This window comes from Doryrhamphus excisus, linkage group LG21 (assembly GCF_037039965.1).
Source record: "Doryrhamphus excisus strain RoL-2023G ecotype Guam linkage group LG21, RoL_Dexc_Guam_v1.1, whole genome shotgun sequence".
NCBI classification, from domain to species: Eukaryota; Metazoa; Chordata; class Actinopteri; order Syngnathiformes; family Syngnathidae; genus Doryrhamphus; species Doryrhamphus excisus.
Genome location: NC_136377.1, coordinates 1,444,223 through 1,461,339, shown reverse-complemented (window position 1 = coordinate 1,461,339; position 17,117 = coordinate 1,444,223). Strand labels below are relative to the sequence as shown.

Here is a 17,117-nt window from a genome sequence, read left to right as displayed (position 1 = left end):
AAGAAGGAAGACAGTGTTCAGAATTAGTCATCCTTGGTATTGTTAGGAATGGAACATGTTCCATCTGCTTTGAATGAGACGCATTGAAAGCTTTTGCCATGTTAGGAATGGAATATGTTCAGAATTAGTCATCCTTGGCATTGTTAGGAATGGAACATGTTCCCTCTTCTTTGAATGAGACACATTGAAGGCTTTTGCCATGTTAGGAATGGAATATGCTCAGAATTAGTCATCCTTGGCATTGTTAGGAATGGAACATGTTCCATCTGCTTTGAATGAGACACATTGAAAGCTTTTGCCATGTTAGGAATGGAATATGTTCAGAATTAGTCATCCTTGGCATTGTTAGGAATGGAACATGTTCTCTCTGCTTTGAATGAGACACATTGAAAGCTTTTGCCATGTTAGGAATGGAATATGTTCCCTCTGCTTTCAGCCTCAAACACGGTAAGAATGGAATATGTTACCTCAACATGTCTCGTTCAAAGTAGTGGGAAAATATTCCATTCCTAACAGCATAGCTGAATGTTAACTCTTCCCGTCTTTTAGCAGCGTAGATCACAGGTGTCGAATTGTTTCCCCACGAATTCCCTCATTGTGCTTCCCTCTAATAAACAATGATGGTAATAGTTGGCAATCATTCAGAGTTAGATGGTTTTCTCATTGCCTATTTGTGTTTATTGTGCAGGAACCCAGTCCTCCAACAGGATCTGAAGCAGGTCCATCTTGGGGCCCTGATTCCGAGCAATCCTCGAAACCCGTTGGTTTGCAAGGCAAGCGGCTCAAAGGTCAGTGAGACTTTGGTCTTCCTTACCGCTTCTTCTAAATGCTTTTTTTCCCCCTACGCCAACGTGCACTAGAAGTGATGCCGACACACGCCTGCGCTTTCTGCGGAGAAGTCTCCACTTCTGTCCCACATGCTGGTAGTCAGATTAGCAGCGTGTGTGACGAGGGAGGGGTGTCGGCAGCGGTGGAGAAGTGGGAGATGGCCCGCTAAGCTGAGAACCGGCTTAACTTAAAGTGGCTTGTCATGACAGGAGGAAGTGACAGATATTAAAATAGTAACATTGATTCGCCAACCAAACGTGTGATGATATTGGAGCCGCTCTCTGCCTCCTCTCTCGTCGCTTGTCTTTTTTTTTTTTTTATAATGAAGCCGTTTCCGTTTTTGTGTGCACACGCTAGAGTACGCACCAAAATAAACACGCTCATAAGCGGAGGAAGGGACCAGGAGACATTGTGCTTTTATTATTAACCAGCAAGGATGTGAAAGTGTGCAAGTTCTCTGTCCATGATTCTTGCCACAGATGGCCTGATTCTCCATAATGAGATAGAGAACAGCTCTCTTCAGAGCAGCTTACAGCCCCACCACAGCTCTTCAAATTTGTCTCACTTTGTCAAATAGGATAGACATGTACATACGCTCTTTGGTGGCACCGCCGTTATGCGTCACTCCTGCATTGCCGAGAACCGTGCTGGAGTATGACTTTTCATTTCATCCATAAGATGATGCAGCATTTTCTGAGAAACCTTACACGATGTTGAGTACGTGATGCCTCGCTGGGGAACGTTATCAGATCGAGATCAGAGATTGGGTCAAACAGTTTCCCTTCTTGCTGAGTGTTGCAGATCATGAACGAGTGTGTGTTTGTCAAACAGCTCACACAGCTTAGGATCAGTGGTTTAGCTTGATTACCTCTTTTGAGGACACGCCTCGGCTCAGCAAGCAGCAGTTCATAGCCGCAGTGGGGGAAGGGCAAACACCCGAAACCCAAAACTACAGTATATATATGTGTGTGTGTGTGTATACGTATATGATACATATGTATATAATATAAACAAAGGGTGGGACAAAAGTAGGGTTACCTTAACAATCCATCAATACATTTTCTATGCCACCTGTCCTCATCAGGATCACGGATGTTTTGGATATAAATCATAGAAAATAATACTGAACCTTTATGTAAAATGTAAAAAATCTGGTAACTAACTGTAACCCTACTTTTGTAGGGTTAATCACAATTAATCACAGACGGACATTTCTGTGTGCTGTCAGATGCAAATTCAGGCAAGCAGTGTGGATGATGTAGACCCGGCTTACAAACGACTTTTCTAGCCTGGTAAAGATGGATATATCATTTACTCAAGTACGCTGGTGGTCCCTGAAAGTTGCCCCCAACAAAAAGCGGGGGTGTCCTGGACCTGCTGCAGCGGTGAACATCAGTGGCCAGTGTTGTTGATCAATAAGGCCATTTGTATTTGAAGACGCCTCTTCTGTTTGTTTCTGTCTGCAGGTTGTTTTGACTCACCCAAGACAAAAGGAGACACGCGCATCTTTGTGGCCCTCTTCCCTTACGACCCTGCCACCATGTCACCCAACCCGGATGCCCCCGAGGAGGAGCTGCCTTTTCGAGAGGGACAGATCATCACAGTATGTCCCCACACAGCTCGGGCACTGACTGGCAGCCTCTGTTTACAACTTAACTCGTCACATTTGCAGTGTTCTTATAAATACGCATCCTCACGCGCATTACTAATGAGCATTGTAACTCGTACACATCGCTGAGGTCACTTTTTTTGCAGTTGCAAGTAGAGCAGATTTCTGTCTTCTCCGCTCAGGTTTACGGCGATAAAGACGCCGACGGCTTCTACCGAGGGGAGTCTGCTGGCCGTTTGGGCTACGTACCCTGCAACATGGTGTCTGAGATCCAGGTGGAGGATGAGGAAACCCGACAGCAACTACTGCAGCAGGGCTTCTTGTCTACTGAGGCCTCCTTGGAGAAGATAGGTATGCAGAGCACCAGATGATGTGTTATTTCTGTTATTATTAATAGTACAGGTTAATGTGTTGGCATTCATACGATCACTATAATTCATGTTGTCAAGTGGTAAGCGAAAGTAGCTGCACACAAACAAAATTATTATTATTTTTATTTATTTATTATTATTTTTTTATGGAATATTTTATTATTTATTTATTATTTTTATTTGTAATTATTAATAATAATTAATAATAATTATTATAATAATTATTATTATTTCCATTATTATTATTACACCCTGTGCAAGGACCAACTGACAGATCTAAAGACAAACCTTTTTTGGAATTTTACCCATCAGAGACGATCCTTATGTGAGACATGAGCACTGTCTTTCTCTTCTGTGTGCGTTCCAAATAGAGAAAAACAGCTAGCACCAGCTAATGATACAGGTAATGGTAATGGGAGTCACCTATGTAGAGCCCCCAAAAGACAGCCCCTTCAGTGCCATTTTAGTTGCTTTTAGAATATTGTGTTCTATGGCTTTATAAACATGGAACCTACCAAAAGAAATATTACATTCTCATCCTTCATCAGAAAAAAATAAGTTTGCTTCTACCTTATACTGTTCTTTAGTAATCAGCAGTCGAACAAAAAGGGAAATATCAGTTCCTGACTATAAACATACATTTGAAGCATTCAAATTCACTTTGACACAAATATTTTGGAGTCCTTGCATGGGCGTGTTGGCTCTGCTGGACCAAAAGTCATCTTTGATATCAAAGAAATAATGTTGACCGTGTTTCTACTAAGGAAATCATCACACCATTGGTTTTTCATGCTGACACCTTGCTTCTGTTTCCTGCTCGCACACACACACACACACACACACGTAGTCTCGAACCTTTTCACTTCCACTTGCTGCTCACTGGTTGTTACTGGCTTTTTCATTGTCACCTTGTTGGGTCGGCTTTGCACCACTGTCCTCCGTGGTTTGACTTTTGGTTTCACATATTTTGGTTTTCTATTCTCAAACTCCATGAAGGCACTCGTACACATGCACAGCTTCCACGTCGCCCTGTCCCGCCACCGAAACCGAGACGATCCAAGAAAGGTGTGTCTCGCTGCAGATTGTCTCCCACCGCCCTCCTTTTGTTGTCTTCTCCGGTTTGCTCGTCTTTCTGTCCGTTTGGCTTCAGCATGCGCTTTGTCACTTCATACGCTGCATCTGAACTGTAACCACAGTACATCTCTTGCATGTCACTCACTAAAGCCTTTTTCTTCTCTTCTCCTACAGTGGAACCTCTAAAGTCAAACTCGGCCATTTTGGATTTGACCCAGAGTAAAAGTTCAGAATACAGCTGGAAAATGTAGATTTTGCACTGTTGGATCACAGGAGCTTGGAAGTATAGCTTCAAAATGCAAAACGAAGAGACAAAAAAATGTATATACATTGCAAACAAGCATTAAAGTGAAATAGGCTGTTGGTCATAGTTTAGCAAAGTACCTTTAAAATAGAAATAAGTAGCTGCTAGCTTCCAGGAGGCTTCACGGAGGGCATCCGCTGTCTGGAACCGATTCCTCTGGAAGAAGTGCAGTTGTTGTGTTGAAAAAGCCAGTCATTACCACACAGACATGGGCCTTCAGTCATGACTGATGCCCCCGCCTGCCATTAGACGCCCCTGCACAACCTGAAGCTCCATTGTTCCATTGAAGGATGATGATAGTGTCATGCCAGTAATGTTGGAAGCCATCAGGATCGTCGAGGTGACATTTTTTTTCTCATCAGAGACTCTACTTAGGACCGCCTTAAGATCCAACAGTGCAAAATATTAATTTGTACAGTTTTTAAATTTTTGTCAGGAGTGTATGATGCCAGAAAGTGAATCCAAAGACCTCAGCTTTCTGTTGCAGTCGACAAAGCAAATGATTTGTTTTCATGTGAAATCAAGATGCTTCCTTTTGGATTGAGAATGCATCACGGGCCACTAAACAGCAGCTTGTGGGCCACAAATGATCTCTGTGCCGGACTTTGGACCACCCTGACATAAAGGATGTGTGATACTTAGTCCAATTGCAGAAGCGGACCGGTCAATGGCACCTTTAGTTTTGTACCCGTAGGACAGTTAAAGTTAAAATGTTTCTTAATATGACAACGGAACACATCATTTCTATTTCCATTTTACCTTCCGGCAAAAATCAATTTTAAAGCCAAACAAACGAGATGAATAAGGATTGTTTCCCACTGTAGAGCTTACACTGTACTCTTAATCTGAATGCTCACTGACTTCCTTTCTCCTGCGTCATCCCTGTTGCATCTCACAAAAGCTGCATTTCTTCCTCACGTATTGGATTGTTTATCCCCTCTGATCACTGCTGAGTAATACACACTAATTCAAGTCACACTCGTTTTTCCACCTTTTGAGGTGTAATGTGTATGTATTTATTACTAATATTGCATGTGATTGGTCGAATGTTGCGTGCTGTTTTACCCCTCACCTGGTCTTTTCCAGTGGAGTCTGCGGCACTCTGGGAGGAGAGCATAGACTCCTCCAGTCCAGGTTTGTGGGTTTTGTTTTCTCTCTTTCCCTGCATGATCACATGGACAAGCAGTGAACTGCACCAACATAAACAATAAAATAACTATTTACAATGTAACACTATTAACTGTGTTGTGTGCACATATGTGCATACGTGTGTTTGCATGTGCATGCAAATTAAAATGTCCCTACAATGCGTAACTTCCTGCACGCTACACTCCTCCACTTACTTCCTCTTTCCTGTCATGTGTCCTTCCTCCAGGACATCCCTGCTAGCTGTTATGAAATGCACGCTGCCACCTTGTGGCCATTCTTATGGATGAAAAGTGCTCTGAAGTGTTCATGCATTTAGTGGAGAGTTGCATCATCACCTCTTTATGCCTCCGTTTATAGATTATAGATACGTTGTTGTGATCTGGCTTTTGGGTTGACACAAACATGGAAATATGTCTTTGATATTGAAAGAGTTCATTATGTTGACTGCTGAAAATGGCTAATATGCTAACACTGAAATAGAAACTGCTTAATCCATCCCCCCCAAGTGTTCTTTCCTCAGGTTGCATGGTTGCAGGTTCTTCATTGTTGCTTGCAGTGGAGGTTTCCTTTGCACAGACTGCATGGAGTAGAGTCGTCATAATCTGCCTGCTGACGGCCACAGCAAACATGTTATAATGACTTTCCTCCACCTTGTGTGTCTGCACAGGTCCAAGCCAGGCAGCTGCCCCGTGTGCGGGAGGGAAGCCGGTCCCGGGCTCTCGCAAGATGTTGGCTATCTTTGATTACGATCCACGAGAAAGCTCCCCCAACTCTGATATAGAGGTCCGTTGGGGCGCACGCAGCAGAGAAGAGCCCCGCCCTATTGTTTTGTCGCTCATTGTGTTTTGTTGTTTTAGGCTGAGTTGACTTTCAGCGCTGGAGACGTCATCCACGTGATTGGAGACATGGATGAAGATGGCTTCTTCTATGTATGCGGTCATTGTACTTCTATTACTTCTGCAATCTATCTGTGGCGTGGGGCTGGAGTGGGGAGGGGTGTCTAGATGACAAAGGTGCCAGTAGTTGTTCTCACATCTGATGTGGTGTGTTCTCCCAAGGGCGACCTGAATGGACAGCGAGGGTTGGTGCCCTCCAATTTCCTGCAGGCTTTTCCAGAGAACGCCCCAGCCGAGCAGGTCCCAGCTCAGCCTGCGGCGGAACCCAAGAAAGAATCACAGGTAGCATTTGCATGTTACCGTGGAACCCGTCCATAACCTGTCCAATGTCCATGAGCCGGTTCAGAATGTTTTTTTTTTTTTTTGTATGACTAAAAGGTGCCTTAGATGGTCAACCGTTTTTGTTGGCATGAAGTTTCTGGAAACATGACATAGTATTCTTTACTTGATCATCATCACCTAGCAGCATGAAACACAAACAGCGATACCGCTACGAAAGACAGTTTGGGTTATGTGAGCAACCACTTATGTCGACGCAAGGGGTGTCAACATAAACGGGTTCCACTGCACTGGCATGTTTCGTGTATGGTCATATGAATGTTTTTCAGGCCGACTGTCTCCTGCCGTTGTTTGTTGTTGTTGTCTTAACGACTCTTTCATTCTTCTTCCTGCTGTATCTCGCATGGCCTTTTGCAGAAACAGAAACGAACCGTGCACTTTGAGACTTGATTGTAAGTGTTGGAGCATCTTAGTGGTCCCCGATCCACTTCCTGTCCGTGTCCCAATCCCTCCCTCCACCGTCCTTGCATTGAATCCCAAATCCAAATGTGCTTTTGGTTCCGAGAGCCCTTGAATACGTTTGTGTTTATGTGGTAGCAGCTGTGCTTCAGCACATCCAGCATGGAAATCTTTCCTTTTCTGCAATGTCATTTGTTTCCTCCTGAAGGGAAGCTCCTCCCCAGAACCGCAGGAGGCGGAGCCCTCGGTACTCCCAGACGCTCCGAGCCCACAAACGGAACCCCCTGCCCCCGATCAACCCACGCACGTCGACCCGCAACCCCCGTCCGCAGCTGCCCCCGCATGCGCCACATCAGACCTGGGCAAGGATCCAAGCCCGGTTCCAGTGCAGGCCTCTGCTCCCACCCCCGACCTCGCGGCAACGCAGCTGCACACAGACTGCTCTACACCGGGCAAAAAGAAGAAAGGCTTCTTCTCCAAAGGCAAGAAACTCTTCAAAAGATTCGGATCCAGCAAGAAAGACTGAAAGGCAGGACGTCTGACTTGACACTCATTGCATCAAAGCACTTTCCTCACCGTCACGTAGTAGTTAGTTAGTAGTTAGTTAGTAGTTAGTTAGTAGTTAGTTAGCTAGGAGCACTGCTACATTAGCAGGGAACTACAATACCGCTGGCCTTGCTAATATGCTCTAATAATTCCTCCTGATTGGAAGCCAGGCTTTAATGCAGCGTCCTTCCGCTTCTCTCATCTCCGGAGAGATCCACCGTTTGGTAGTCGTCGCACCGGCCAGGACTGGAGGCAGCGTGGAAGGCTCGTATGGCTACGCTGGTGGTCCAGAACCCGGGCTATCCTAGCATGCAGTTGTACTCTAGCAAGGCCGCTCCGAGCTTGAGTGAATTAGGTTCGTTTTTAACGACGTTCTGACTGTTTATGCCACGGGGTGTCCAAACTTTTTCCACCACGGAGTGAAAAAATGAAAGGATGCCATCATTAATATAATATACTAATATAAGGCATTCACCCGTCTAATTGCTGGAAGTTTGAATGATCTCACAACAGCACAATAATCCTAATGACTAAAACATAAGCTAGTGTTGAGGCCACGCCAAGATAAAACTCTGCTCTGAACCGCCAACGTCACTTCCTGTCCACCCGTCACTCCGCTCCCCAAAGTGGAACGCATTTACTGCAACACACATTAGCATGAGTCTTTGTTTCTGTTGTGTCTACTATATTGCGTGATACCAGCGTAAAGGTGACTATAGGGGTGTTATCTCTTGTCTAGTGGACTCTAACAGTGTTGAAAAAAAAAGCTTGTAAACCGGTTTTCTATGCCCTAACTTCTAACTTAACTACATTGCAGTGTTGGAAAGCCTTGGTGGAGAAGGTTTGGACACCCTAGCATGAAATTCTATTGCTCCCGCTGAGTGCAGCCAAGCATGTGTGTGTGTGTGTGCGTGTGTGCGTGTGTGTGTGTGTGTGTGTGCGTGTGCATACGGCCCAAAGCAAATTAACACAGGAACTCTTGCTGGTGTAACCGATGCATCCAAAATGTTTGCGCTCATGAGAATTGAGTAGCGTTCCATACAAAAAAGTGACTTTAAATCGTAACATTTAGCATTTGTACAGTTAACTAGCGCTAGCAGCACAAAGAGTGCATCACTGCATCACACACGCTGCTCACAAACGGACTCGTATCCATTCACGTATGGGGCAATATGAGTAACATGCATGTTTTTTTTTTGGACAATAGCAACATAACATAGTTGATACATATAAATAATACTTGAATGCTTTTTTTTCAGTCGTCATCCACTGAAGTAACACCGCTTGTTGTGTAAAGCAAGGTCTGTTGGTGTTGGTGACGACTTCGGGCTGTTTTAGTCGAAGCCGAGTCCTCACATTTGGTGAAAAAAGGAGAAAAAAAAGTGCAGAAAATTGCCAAACTCTTATCGGTGCTTTTACTGTGAAGGCAGGAGAATCCAGTCCGGGTGACTTTTTAGCTTGTCGAGCGTGCACGATGATGCCAAGATGACAAAGGCAGGTACAGGTATGACGTGTGGACGCTTCAGGGAATCGGGAAAAGGGGGCAAACACTTTTTTTTGGAGGGTTGCCGAAGTGCGCGGCAAATCTTTGTGCTGTTGTTGTGTTCACGGCCTTGACTGCACCAGTTAGTAGCGCTCTGCTTAGCAACCCACATACGCGTAGAGTAGATTTAGCCTTACAGGAAGACGTTGTGTAGTCTTAATTTTGTTGTTTACAGGATCTTTATTGATTGCATGTTGCCGTCTTCTGCCTTATTTATTATGTATTTGTTTTTATTTACATCTACAATGTCAATTGTAGATTGAGATGCAGTGAGGTAGGAGTTATGTATATAATGGACACCCCGTACATTTTTATATTATATATATAATATATATATATTTAAGAAAAAAGTTTTTCTTACCTTTTTGGAAGCTGGTGTGTAAATGTTCCTATTTTTGCCCATGCAGTGTTGACGGGGGTATCTGAAGGTGTGAGCTTGTGATGCTTGCTTTTTACATCAAATAAAGGATGTATATTTTCACATAAAACACAAACGTGTGGGGGAAAAAAAATTATCTTTATTTCATACTCATATAACGATGACTAAGTTGAGGAAAAGAGTCGTTCGGCAGGCTTTGCTCGCTGCCACACGGCGCCCATGTGAACCGGCGAAATGGCGACACTCTGGGTGCCGTGTGGCCGGGGCAGACAAAAGCCGCTTCCTCTTTTTTTTTTTTTCACTTCCTGGGAGAGGCCGCCATGTTCCTGAAGCCGACAGTACACTCATCCATAAAGTAGGAAACACTACACTGTGGCAACAAGTTTTTAGTAGTGCTTTCTACTTTATGGATGACTGCACTGTATGTCCAATGGTCGTCTTCGGTCCACGTTACGCAATCACGCTTCCTCGTCCGTTTGCAGACTCAAACACTTCAAACATAATCACTTGTTTGCTTCATCTAAATGCATCTGTTTTGTTTTCCAAGTGAAAAAAAAAGCATCCGCCGCCGCCGCCCGTGTCCCCTGCCTGAAGGAAGCGCTATCTGGAGGAAGCCATTTTGTCCGGCATGAGTAAGCTTTTCTGTCACACTCACAAGGTATGTCACAAAACAGAGGTTAAACCACATTAAACATACGACATGTGACCGTTTCGCCAGCAGGAAGTCCAACTTTTCAGTCCAACTTCCTTTCACCGCGGCACCATCAAAGTCTGTCAAATCGCTTTCAGAGATCTTCGCACCCGTCGTCACTAAAATTCTAACATCGGTCGAAAAGCTCCCTGATCATACTTTACCTCGGTGGTTTCTTCAGCCAGCTCCGCAGGTCGCCGTCGCCGTCGCTCGGGTTGGACAAAGTGAGCGAAGAAGAAGTCTGCGTCTCCTTTTGAAGCCTCTTCCACCACGTGACGTAACCACAGGAAGAGGTCTAACAGTCGCAGCCGCGCTCCTTCTTCTGCTCTTCCGTCTTTACTGTTGTACCTTCTGCACACGCGTAGAGCGCTTGTGATATCACCCCCGCCGCCCCCCACTACCCCCACCCAGACCACCACACACACGTGCACGTTGAGACATTTGAGGCGAGAGTTTTAAGGCCGGTAGCTAATTTATTCATACTTACCCCCATATTGGGATTTAAACCATAAATATTAGTATCCATATTTAGATTCCTTGACCATGAAAACATACCATTAGCAAATGGATTACCAGTGCTATCGATATTAGTTCTGTAGTTATTCACAGAAATGACATTTTCTGTAATGGCGGTTTTATTCTGTCTCTCGAGTGGTTTATTTGCTCTCTAAAAATGTAGACAATAATATTGCTTAGGGTCAATTTGTGGGACAATAATCCTGTGGGACTGCTCATCTCGAAACCACAGCTCATCTCTGGGGGCACTTTTTTTTGTTTTTAGCACTTTTGCTAAAAAAAAAAAAAAAAATGCAGCAGCGATAGGAACAAGCCCCTGGCGTCGTAGTGATCAGTGGCGTCATTAGGCCTATTTTAGAGGGTCTTCAGTCCCTCTAAAAATGTTCTTAAGCCCCCCCCCCCCAAATAATTTGATATTTTTTATTGATTTTTTATTTTTTTACAAAAAAAATATTGGACAAATGTCATATAATAGGGCAAAAGCAGGCTAATACTAGCCTACTACTACTAGTAGTAGAATGATGATAGTAATAATAGGCTGATTAATAATATAATGATTATTATTATATAATTGATGACTGTCCACTGGACAGAATGGTTGCAGAGCTTGTGTACATTGTGTGTACCTGTGTACATTTAATGGTGGCCTAAAACAATTGAGTATCTCTACTAAATCTGTCCAAAAGTGGGAAAGTTATATCCCGGTTCTTGTTCCTTATTTGTGTTTTCGGATTTTTTTTGAATGTCTACTACATTCATTCATATCCTGTGCACCCCCCCCCCCCCCCCCATGTCCTCAGAACGCAGTGACGCTCCTGGTAGTGATGCTAAGATTTCGATGTGTTGAAATTCAATGGGTTTTTTGGACATGACGGTAACATTACTGACTCCTGAACGCCTTATGATTGTATTGTTGTTCATGTTGCCATGCTGGAAAATACTAAGTTAGGTAAAATAGATGTAAAATTTGCATCAATATGCATTTTTTGGATAAATAATAGGCCGAAACAGCATGAATTCTTAATTAAATTATAAAACCGTGAAAGTAAAGCCACAAAATTTAAAGCGTGCACACATGCAAACGTGTCTTTATTACTTTGTGTGGACCACATCACTAATGGTGTGTGTGGGGAGGTATTCTTTGAACCGCTTTTGTAGGTTAGCAGCTGAGGGGCAAAGTGAGCGTCGTGGGATTGGGGAACCAGTGACACGTACTTCACGCAAACGGGGGTTGGCTCCAGCTGTGCCGGTAAGGAAGGCCTTCCTGAGCCCAAACGGCTTCTTGCGATATCTACCTTATCTTGGCCGGCAGCTATCTCAGCTTTACCCCCCCCCCCCCCTCTTGTGCACACTCACCCCCATGGGTTGCCGAGCAGCTGCTCAACGCTCACTGAAGATGTCATTTGGAAAAGGAAGTGAAATCCTCATGACCATCGGCCTGGGGTTGTTTCTGTAGCTACCAAAGAGAGGAAGTTGGCGTGAAACGTGAACGTGTGTCAATGCTGTCCACCCCCCCCCCTCCCACTTTATCAGTGGCGTCCCCTTCCTCTCGCCTACTTTGTCGCCCACGACGACACAGCCTTTTCAGTCGAAGTCGTTGGGCCTGCTCGCCAAAGAGCTGACATGTCCAAATAAGGGCAAAAGCGACAAGTTTGCAAGCCGTGTGTGCGTGAAAACCCAACGCCGCACGCTTCAGCTGCGCCGCGTCTGCCTTCCTGTTTGACGAAGCCTGCGGTCGGCTCGAAGTCTTGCAGCACGGCGCTCAAGAGCTCTCGGTTTTGTTTTTGCTAAGACGCTCTCTGGAGATGACTTCGCCCGCACCAAGTGGAAGGTGTGGTGCAAACGGGCACGGGTGACCTTTGGGGTGACCTTCTGTCGCCGAAATGCACAAAACTCGGCGACACCAACAGCTCGTCTTCTGGAAGCATTTTAGAATTAGACGATTTACAAAAAATGCGATGCTCAACCTGCTGGGTCGTATTTTAAAATAGCTAATATCTTTTGTTCTTACATGCTAACGTTTACAATCTTGGTTGAAGTTGTAGGGCAGTATTTGGTCTTTAGGATTGTGCCTTACTACAGTACTACAGTACTACAGTAATCCCTCTTTTATAGATATAGACTTTCTTTATTGTCATTGCACAATAACACAGCAGTGAAATTGCCAACGAAATGTCGTTGCCTGGCTCCCGTGTAATATTTTTTGTATTTATTTATTTATTTATTATATATTTTTTTATTTGATCAACTCCCAACGTGAAGTAGGATTCTTTATTTAGATATGTTCATAGTTCATAGAAAACCTGTTTTACAAGCTTCTAAATCTGTTTTTTTTTTTACATTAGAGACCTTTACACGTGAAATAACACCCCTATAATTATATTTTTTCTGATATTACCCAATAGAGTAGACATAAGAGATAAAATAAAACTTGTGCTCTTGTTGGTTGCTGTAAATGTTTTCCGGAGACGATTTAGAGCTGGTTGTTTAGTTTTACGGAAGCTAATTGGACCTTTTTTGCAGCCCTTAGTGGAAAAAGTTTTCACCCATGCTTTACGTGGGTGGGTGGGGGCTTGCACTCACCTTTCCTCCCATGCTCGTGACCCCAAGTCATCATGTTACAGTGAAATGAACACCATGGTCTTCAATACTGAGCAAAAACGGTGATATAATCTAGGCTCACATTCCCTTGACGGCATAAATAACATAGAAAGCCTCCATCCTATACTTTGTGTAGGCTTTTGCCAATAATATCAACAAGGCCGCATTATGCTTCCCCCTGGTGGCAATATCAAGTACTACACATTGGTTAAATCACTCAAACGACGCCATTCAGAAAAACGGTTGCATAAAAGTTAGAGGTCGGTAGTCTAAGTACTGTATTTTAGTGTGCAATGTAAGACACAAAGCTACCAAACCAAGACCTCCAATTCTAAAACACAAAACCTTTATTTGTCATGGAACAAAGACAGTCAAAAAAAAGGACTACTTCTGAAGGGAAGTTCCTGAAGATTATCACGAACATGAAAATGAATGAAAACGTTTTTTTTTTTCTTTTACATCACTATTTACAAAAGTAGAGTTGCCGAAGTGACATCCAAGCTAAGGTGTCGTCGTCGCTTATGTCTTCACTGCCGTATCTCTGGACTTGTAAATCACTCTTCTACTCTTCAGCTCTCTCACCACACCTGCAGGAAAACAACGCAAAAGGTGAGACTGGGGGACATGGAACGCCATCAAACGCTACACATTGAGATCAATGTTGTTTACCTGGGGGTAGTCTGCCAGTAACGGACACCGCATAGACGCCTGGCTTGAAGTTTCCTGCAGGGCAGCGTATAAAAGATACGATGAATCAATCAGATAAAGAGCACCATGAGTACTGGATTGGCTTAGAAAGATGCTGTGTAGAAATCTTACCTATTCTCTGCCATTTTGCTACCCAGCTGTCCTCCGGGCTCATCATGGCTACCACGCTGTGGTAATAAATAAAAACAATAATGGGACAACTGTACTGGATGACCACTTCGGTTTTTAAAGTATTTTTTACCCATCAAATGAAGAACTGGTGCATTCATAAACCATCTCTCTGTTCCCCTTCATCTGAAGGTACACCTCACAGTTGTCACAGCCGTCATACTCGAACTGGTCGATCGTCTGTGGAAGAAAAGGCAACGTATATTAACTTATCGCAAGCAAACAGCTCAAAATACAGATAAATGCGGATAATAAGCATGTGTTAACGATTGCTTTCGTGTATTTATGACACGAACGAAGCCATAATAAACCAGAAACAATACGCGGAAAACGGCTACGTGTTAGCAGAAAAGCTAGCAAACGTTTTTCCCTTCTTAAATCGATTTACCTTCACTAAGGAGCAAAGCAAACATGCCCGTAGATGGCGGAGGTCTTTAGGGACTGTTTCCAAAGCCATTACGATGTACTTGTGAGGAAAAAGTATACAGAAAAGTCGATCCAGACAGACAAACTATTTAGCTTGTTTCGACACCAAGACTATTACGTCATTGCCAGCAACCAGGAGAGAAAGGACCCAAACGTTCTCATTTTTAGGTATCGTGTTTAGGTGCCTGTTCACAAAGCCTTTAACACTTAAAACAGCAGCATAACCTAATATAAATATACATTTTCTGTGTAACGTAAAATGTAATTAAATTAGATATAAATTCCGGTATATTGTTGTTTTATTGTTGGGACTCGTCGTCGTCCATACAGGCTAACGCCTGTCCCAGCCGAGGGAATTTAACTCATTTCTCGTTAGAAGTTATAAAAAGCTGATACCCATGACCTTTTTTTCATTTTATCAGTTATTATTAATATCTATATCAACAGTGCATATCAATTCAGTCATCGTTGTACACTACTATACTGTACAAGAAGCTAAATGGCGATTTCGCCAAGATGGGTAGCTCACTCTTAGGAAAACACTGCCCTCTAGCGTTTTGGAAGAGATTTGCAAGGCAAGAGCACAGCACTTTAATGTTTTTTTTTAGTTTTTGCTTTTCTTTACTTATTTTCCACTATTGACAAATCATTAAAACCCTCGAGGGGATTAAAAAGTTGATTTAGTTGGTTTCAGGTCGAAAATAAATTTGCAATGTGATGTCAAACTGCGTAGTTTGAACACTTGAGGGGGCCATGCTACTGTTTAGCTTCTTTCACCCAATCTGGTCTCACGATCCGCCTTGAAGCGTTGGCTGGTTGCCTTCAGGTTAACTCGGAAAACAGTAAGGCGAGTCACTCTCACCGTTTACAAACGCGAACTCTAAAACTTGCTTTATCTCTTTCAAACAAGCGTTATCCCACGTCTCCACCCAAACTTGCTGTAGAAGTAGCGGCTAATTCATAAGTCACGGCGTCCTCGCTGTGATTTTATGGACAAATCTCTGTCAAAGCCGTGAAGGCAGCAGGCCAAGTGAAGCAGGTAGCGGCTGTAAATGAGATCCCGCGGGGTGGAGGGGAGCGACACACGGACCCGGAGGTGGATACGTGGGACGGTACACGCCGTCTCTCGGGTCGACTAACTTCACATGAGGATCACATGGAGTTCGAACCACTCTCTGGCGCCCGGTTGATGAATTTCACCCACTCGTTGTTCCACCCCTCGGAGCACCGTATCCAGTTTCGCGTAGCGCCTAGCCGAGCCACGGAAAAAGTGGCTTCAATGGGAACCTCGGCACCGACGACGGACTATTGGGAATAACTCGAGTGTGCTTTTCCGTCCACGGAGGTGTTGTTCTTCTTCGACTTTGCGTGAAAGAGGCGGTGCGGTGATTCAGTCGTGGAAGAAATATTTGTAGCAACGTTGGAGTTGTAAACATGTTACTTAACCTTTTGGCTGCTCTCTGATGTACCCACGCGCTGCGTGTCGTTGCGGCGGCAACCTGTAACGTTGCCTTTGAAGTTCGGCGTGTCTCTTCCGTGTGTGTGTGTGTGTGTGTGGAAGTGTGTGTGTGTCCGTCCAGAAAAATGTGGCGCCCTCGGGACTTGCTATTTTGTAACTCTGTTTGTCAACTTCCCCGCACGGCGTGTGGAAGTGGGTGCCGCGAGTGTAATTGGCGTTACGGGCGTTAGTGGCCATCGTCGTGGGTGATTAGTTTGACACGGCAGCCTTACCGGAGGACATGCGGGGACTTTTTGTCATGACTTTGAGTAAAAGCGCTTGCGATTGGAATACACGCGTGGATCATCCAGCGGAGACGTGGGACTCTGAATTGGAAAGTGTAACGCCGTAGAAGAAGAAGAAGCCAAGCGGGGAGATTTTTATTTTTATTTTTTATTTTTTTTCTTTGAAAGCACATTTCCACAAGTGTTTTGCTTTTTAACGTCCCCACTTGCGGTGCTTTCGCCAGCCTTTGAAGACCCACCATGCGCGGCCGGGCTCCGCCGCTTCAGCCGAAGCCATGACCGTCCCCCCGCGGCGCCTGGCCGGCTTCTGGCCGTTGCTGCTCTTGGCGGCCCTGCAGGTGGTGCTGGGCCAGCCGGGCCTGGAGCCCGAGCGGCCGGCCTTCCGAGCGCTCATCACGGTGACGCTGCTGAGGCACGACCCGACGGGCGCTCCCATCGTTCTGGAGGGAATGTTCGTGGGGGCCAGTGCCGGTTACGCGGAGGGGAAGCTCATGCAGGTAAGACCCCCGAAAACGATCTCTTTGAACGGTAACAGCACAGGTTTGATTCCAGGTTTGCAGGTCTGTGTCTGCACACTCATTGGCCACAACATTAGGTACACCTGCACCAGATAATACAAGACTGTTGCACACAACAACTTCACTTTTAACCCAAATTAAGAAAAAAAATCATATTTTGGTGCAAAACCATCGTGAAATTCAAGGTACAAACCCTAACTTTTGTTATTGCGCAAAATTCCACTCATTGGCCACGACATTAGGTACACCTGCACCAGATAATGCAGCGCTGTTGCACAGAACAACTTCAATTTTAACCCAAATTGAGAA

The 17,117-nt window shown here is 44.5% G+C and overlaps 3 protein-coding genes across 5 annotated transcripts in view; 2 read left to right on the top strand and 1 right to left on the bottom strand.

The window, feature by feature from the left end:
- tspoap1 (TSPO associated protein 1) overlaps window positions 1–9,552 on the top strand; it is a 36,145-nt gene extending 26,593 nt beyond the window's left edge. Inside the window, exons 26-34 of one of the 2 annotated variants that reach the window (XM_078787490.1) lie at window positions 689–788; window positions 2,295–2,431; window positions 2,620–2,788; window positions 3,805–3,873; window positions 5,273–5,320; window positions 6,003–6,118; window positions 6,193–6,264; window positions 6,394–6,513; window positions 7,178–9,552. In XM_078787490.1, the coding sequence (XP_078643616.1) occupies window positions 689–788; window positions 2,295–2,431; window positions 2,620–2,788; window positions 3,805–3,873; window positions 5,273–5,320; window positions 6,003–6,118; window positions 6,193–6,264; window positions 6,394–6,513; window positions 7,178–7,495 (1,149 nt within the window). In that variant the 3' untranslated portion in view covers window positions 7,496–9,552. Of the gene's footprint in view, window positions 1–688; window positions 789–2,291; window positions 2,432–2,619; window positions 2,789–3,804; window positions 3,874–5,272; window positions 5,321–6,002; window positions 6,119–6,192; window positions 6,265–6,393; window positions 6,514–7,177 lie in introns of both variants that reach the window. The other variant, XM_058087763.2, reaches the window with a different exon arrangement.
- Window positions 9,553–13,706: 4,154 nt separating this feature from the next.
- supt4h1 (SPT4 homolog, DSIF elongation factor subunit) lies at window positions 13,707–14,680 on the bottom strand. The gene is made up of 5 exons (XM_058087789.2): window positions 14,510–14,680; window positions 14,195–14,301; window positions 14,065–14,120; window positions 13,915–13,968; window positions 13,707–13,832 (listed from the first exon to the last, which is right to left on the bottom strand). The coding sequence occupies exons 1-5, from the start codon at window positions 14,576–14,578 to the stop codon at window positions 13,765–13,767; spliced, it is 354 nt and encodes a 117-aa protein (XP_057943772.1). The 5' UTR covers window positions 14,579–14,680; the 3' UTR covers window positions 13,707–13,764.
- Window positions 14,681–15,357: 677 nt separating this feature from the next.
- rnf43 (ring finger protein 43) overlaps window positions 15,358–17,117 on the top strand; it is an 83,525-nt gene continuing 81,765 nt past the window's right edge. For both annotated transcript variants that reach the window (XM_058087771.2, XM_058087770.2), the window contains exon 1: window positions 15,358–16,787. In XM_058087771.2, the coding sequence (XP_057943754.2) occupies window positions 16,566–16,787 (222 nt within the window). In that variant the 5' untranslated portion in view covers window positions 15,358–16,565. The remainder of the gene's footprint in view (window positions 16,788–17,117) is intronic.

Excerpts from the sequence above, each read along its gene's own strand:
- supt4h1 (XM_058087789.2), bottom strand. The coding sequence starts at position 14,578 with ATGGCTTTGGAAACAGTCCCTAAAGACCTCCGCCATCTACGGGCATGT. Across the intron at positions 14,302-14,509 it reads TGCTTTGCTCCTTAGTGAAG|ACGATCGACCAGTTCGAGTA; the intron begins GTAAATCGATTT and ends TTTCTTCCACAG. Across the intron at positions 13,833-13,914 it reads TACTGGCAGACTACCCCCAG|GTGTGGTGAGAGAGCTGAAG; the intron begins GTAAACAACATT and ends GTTTTCCTGCAG.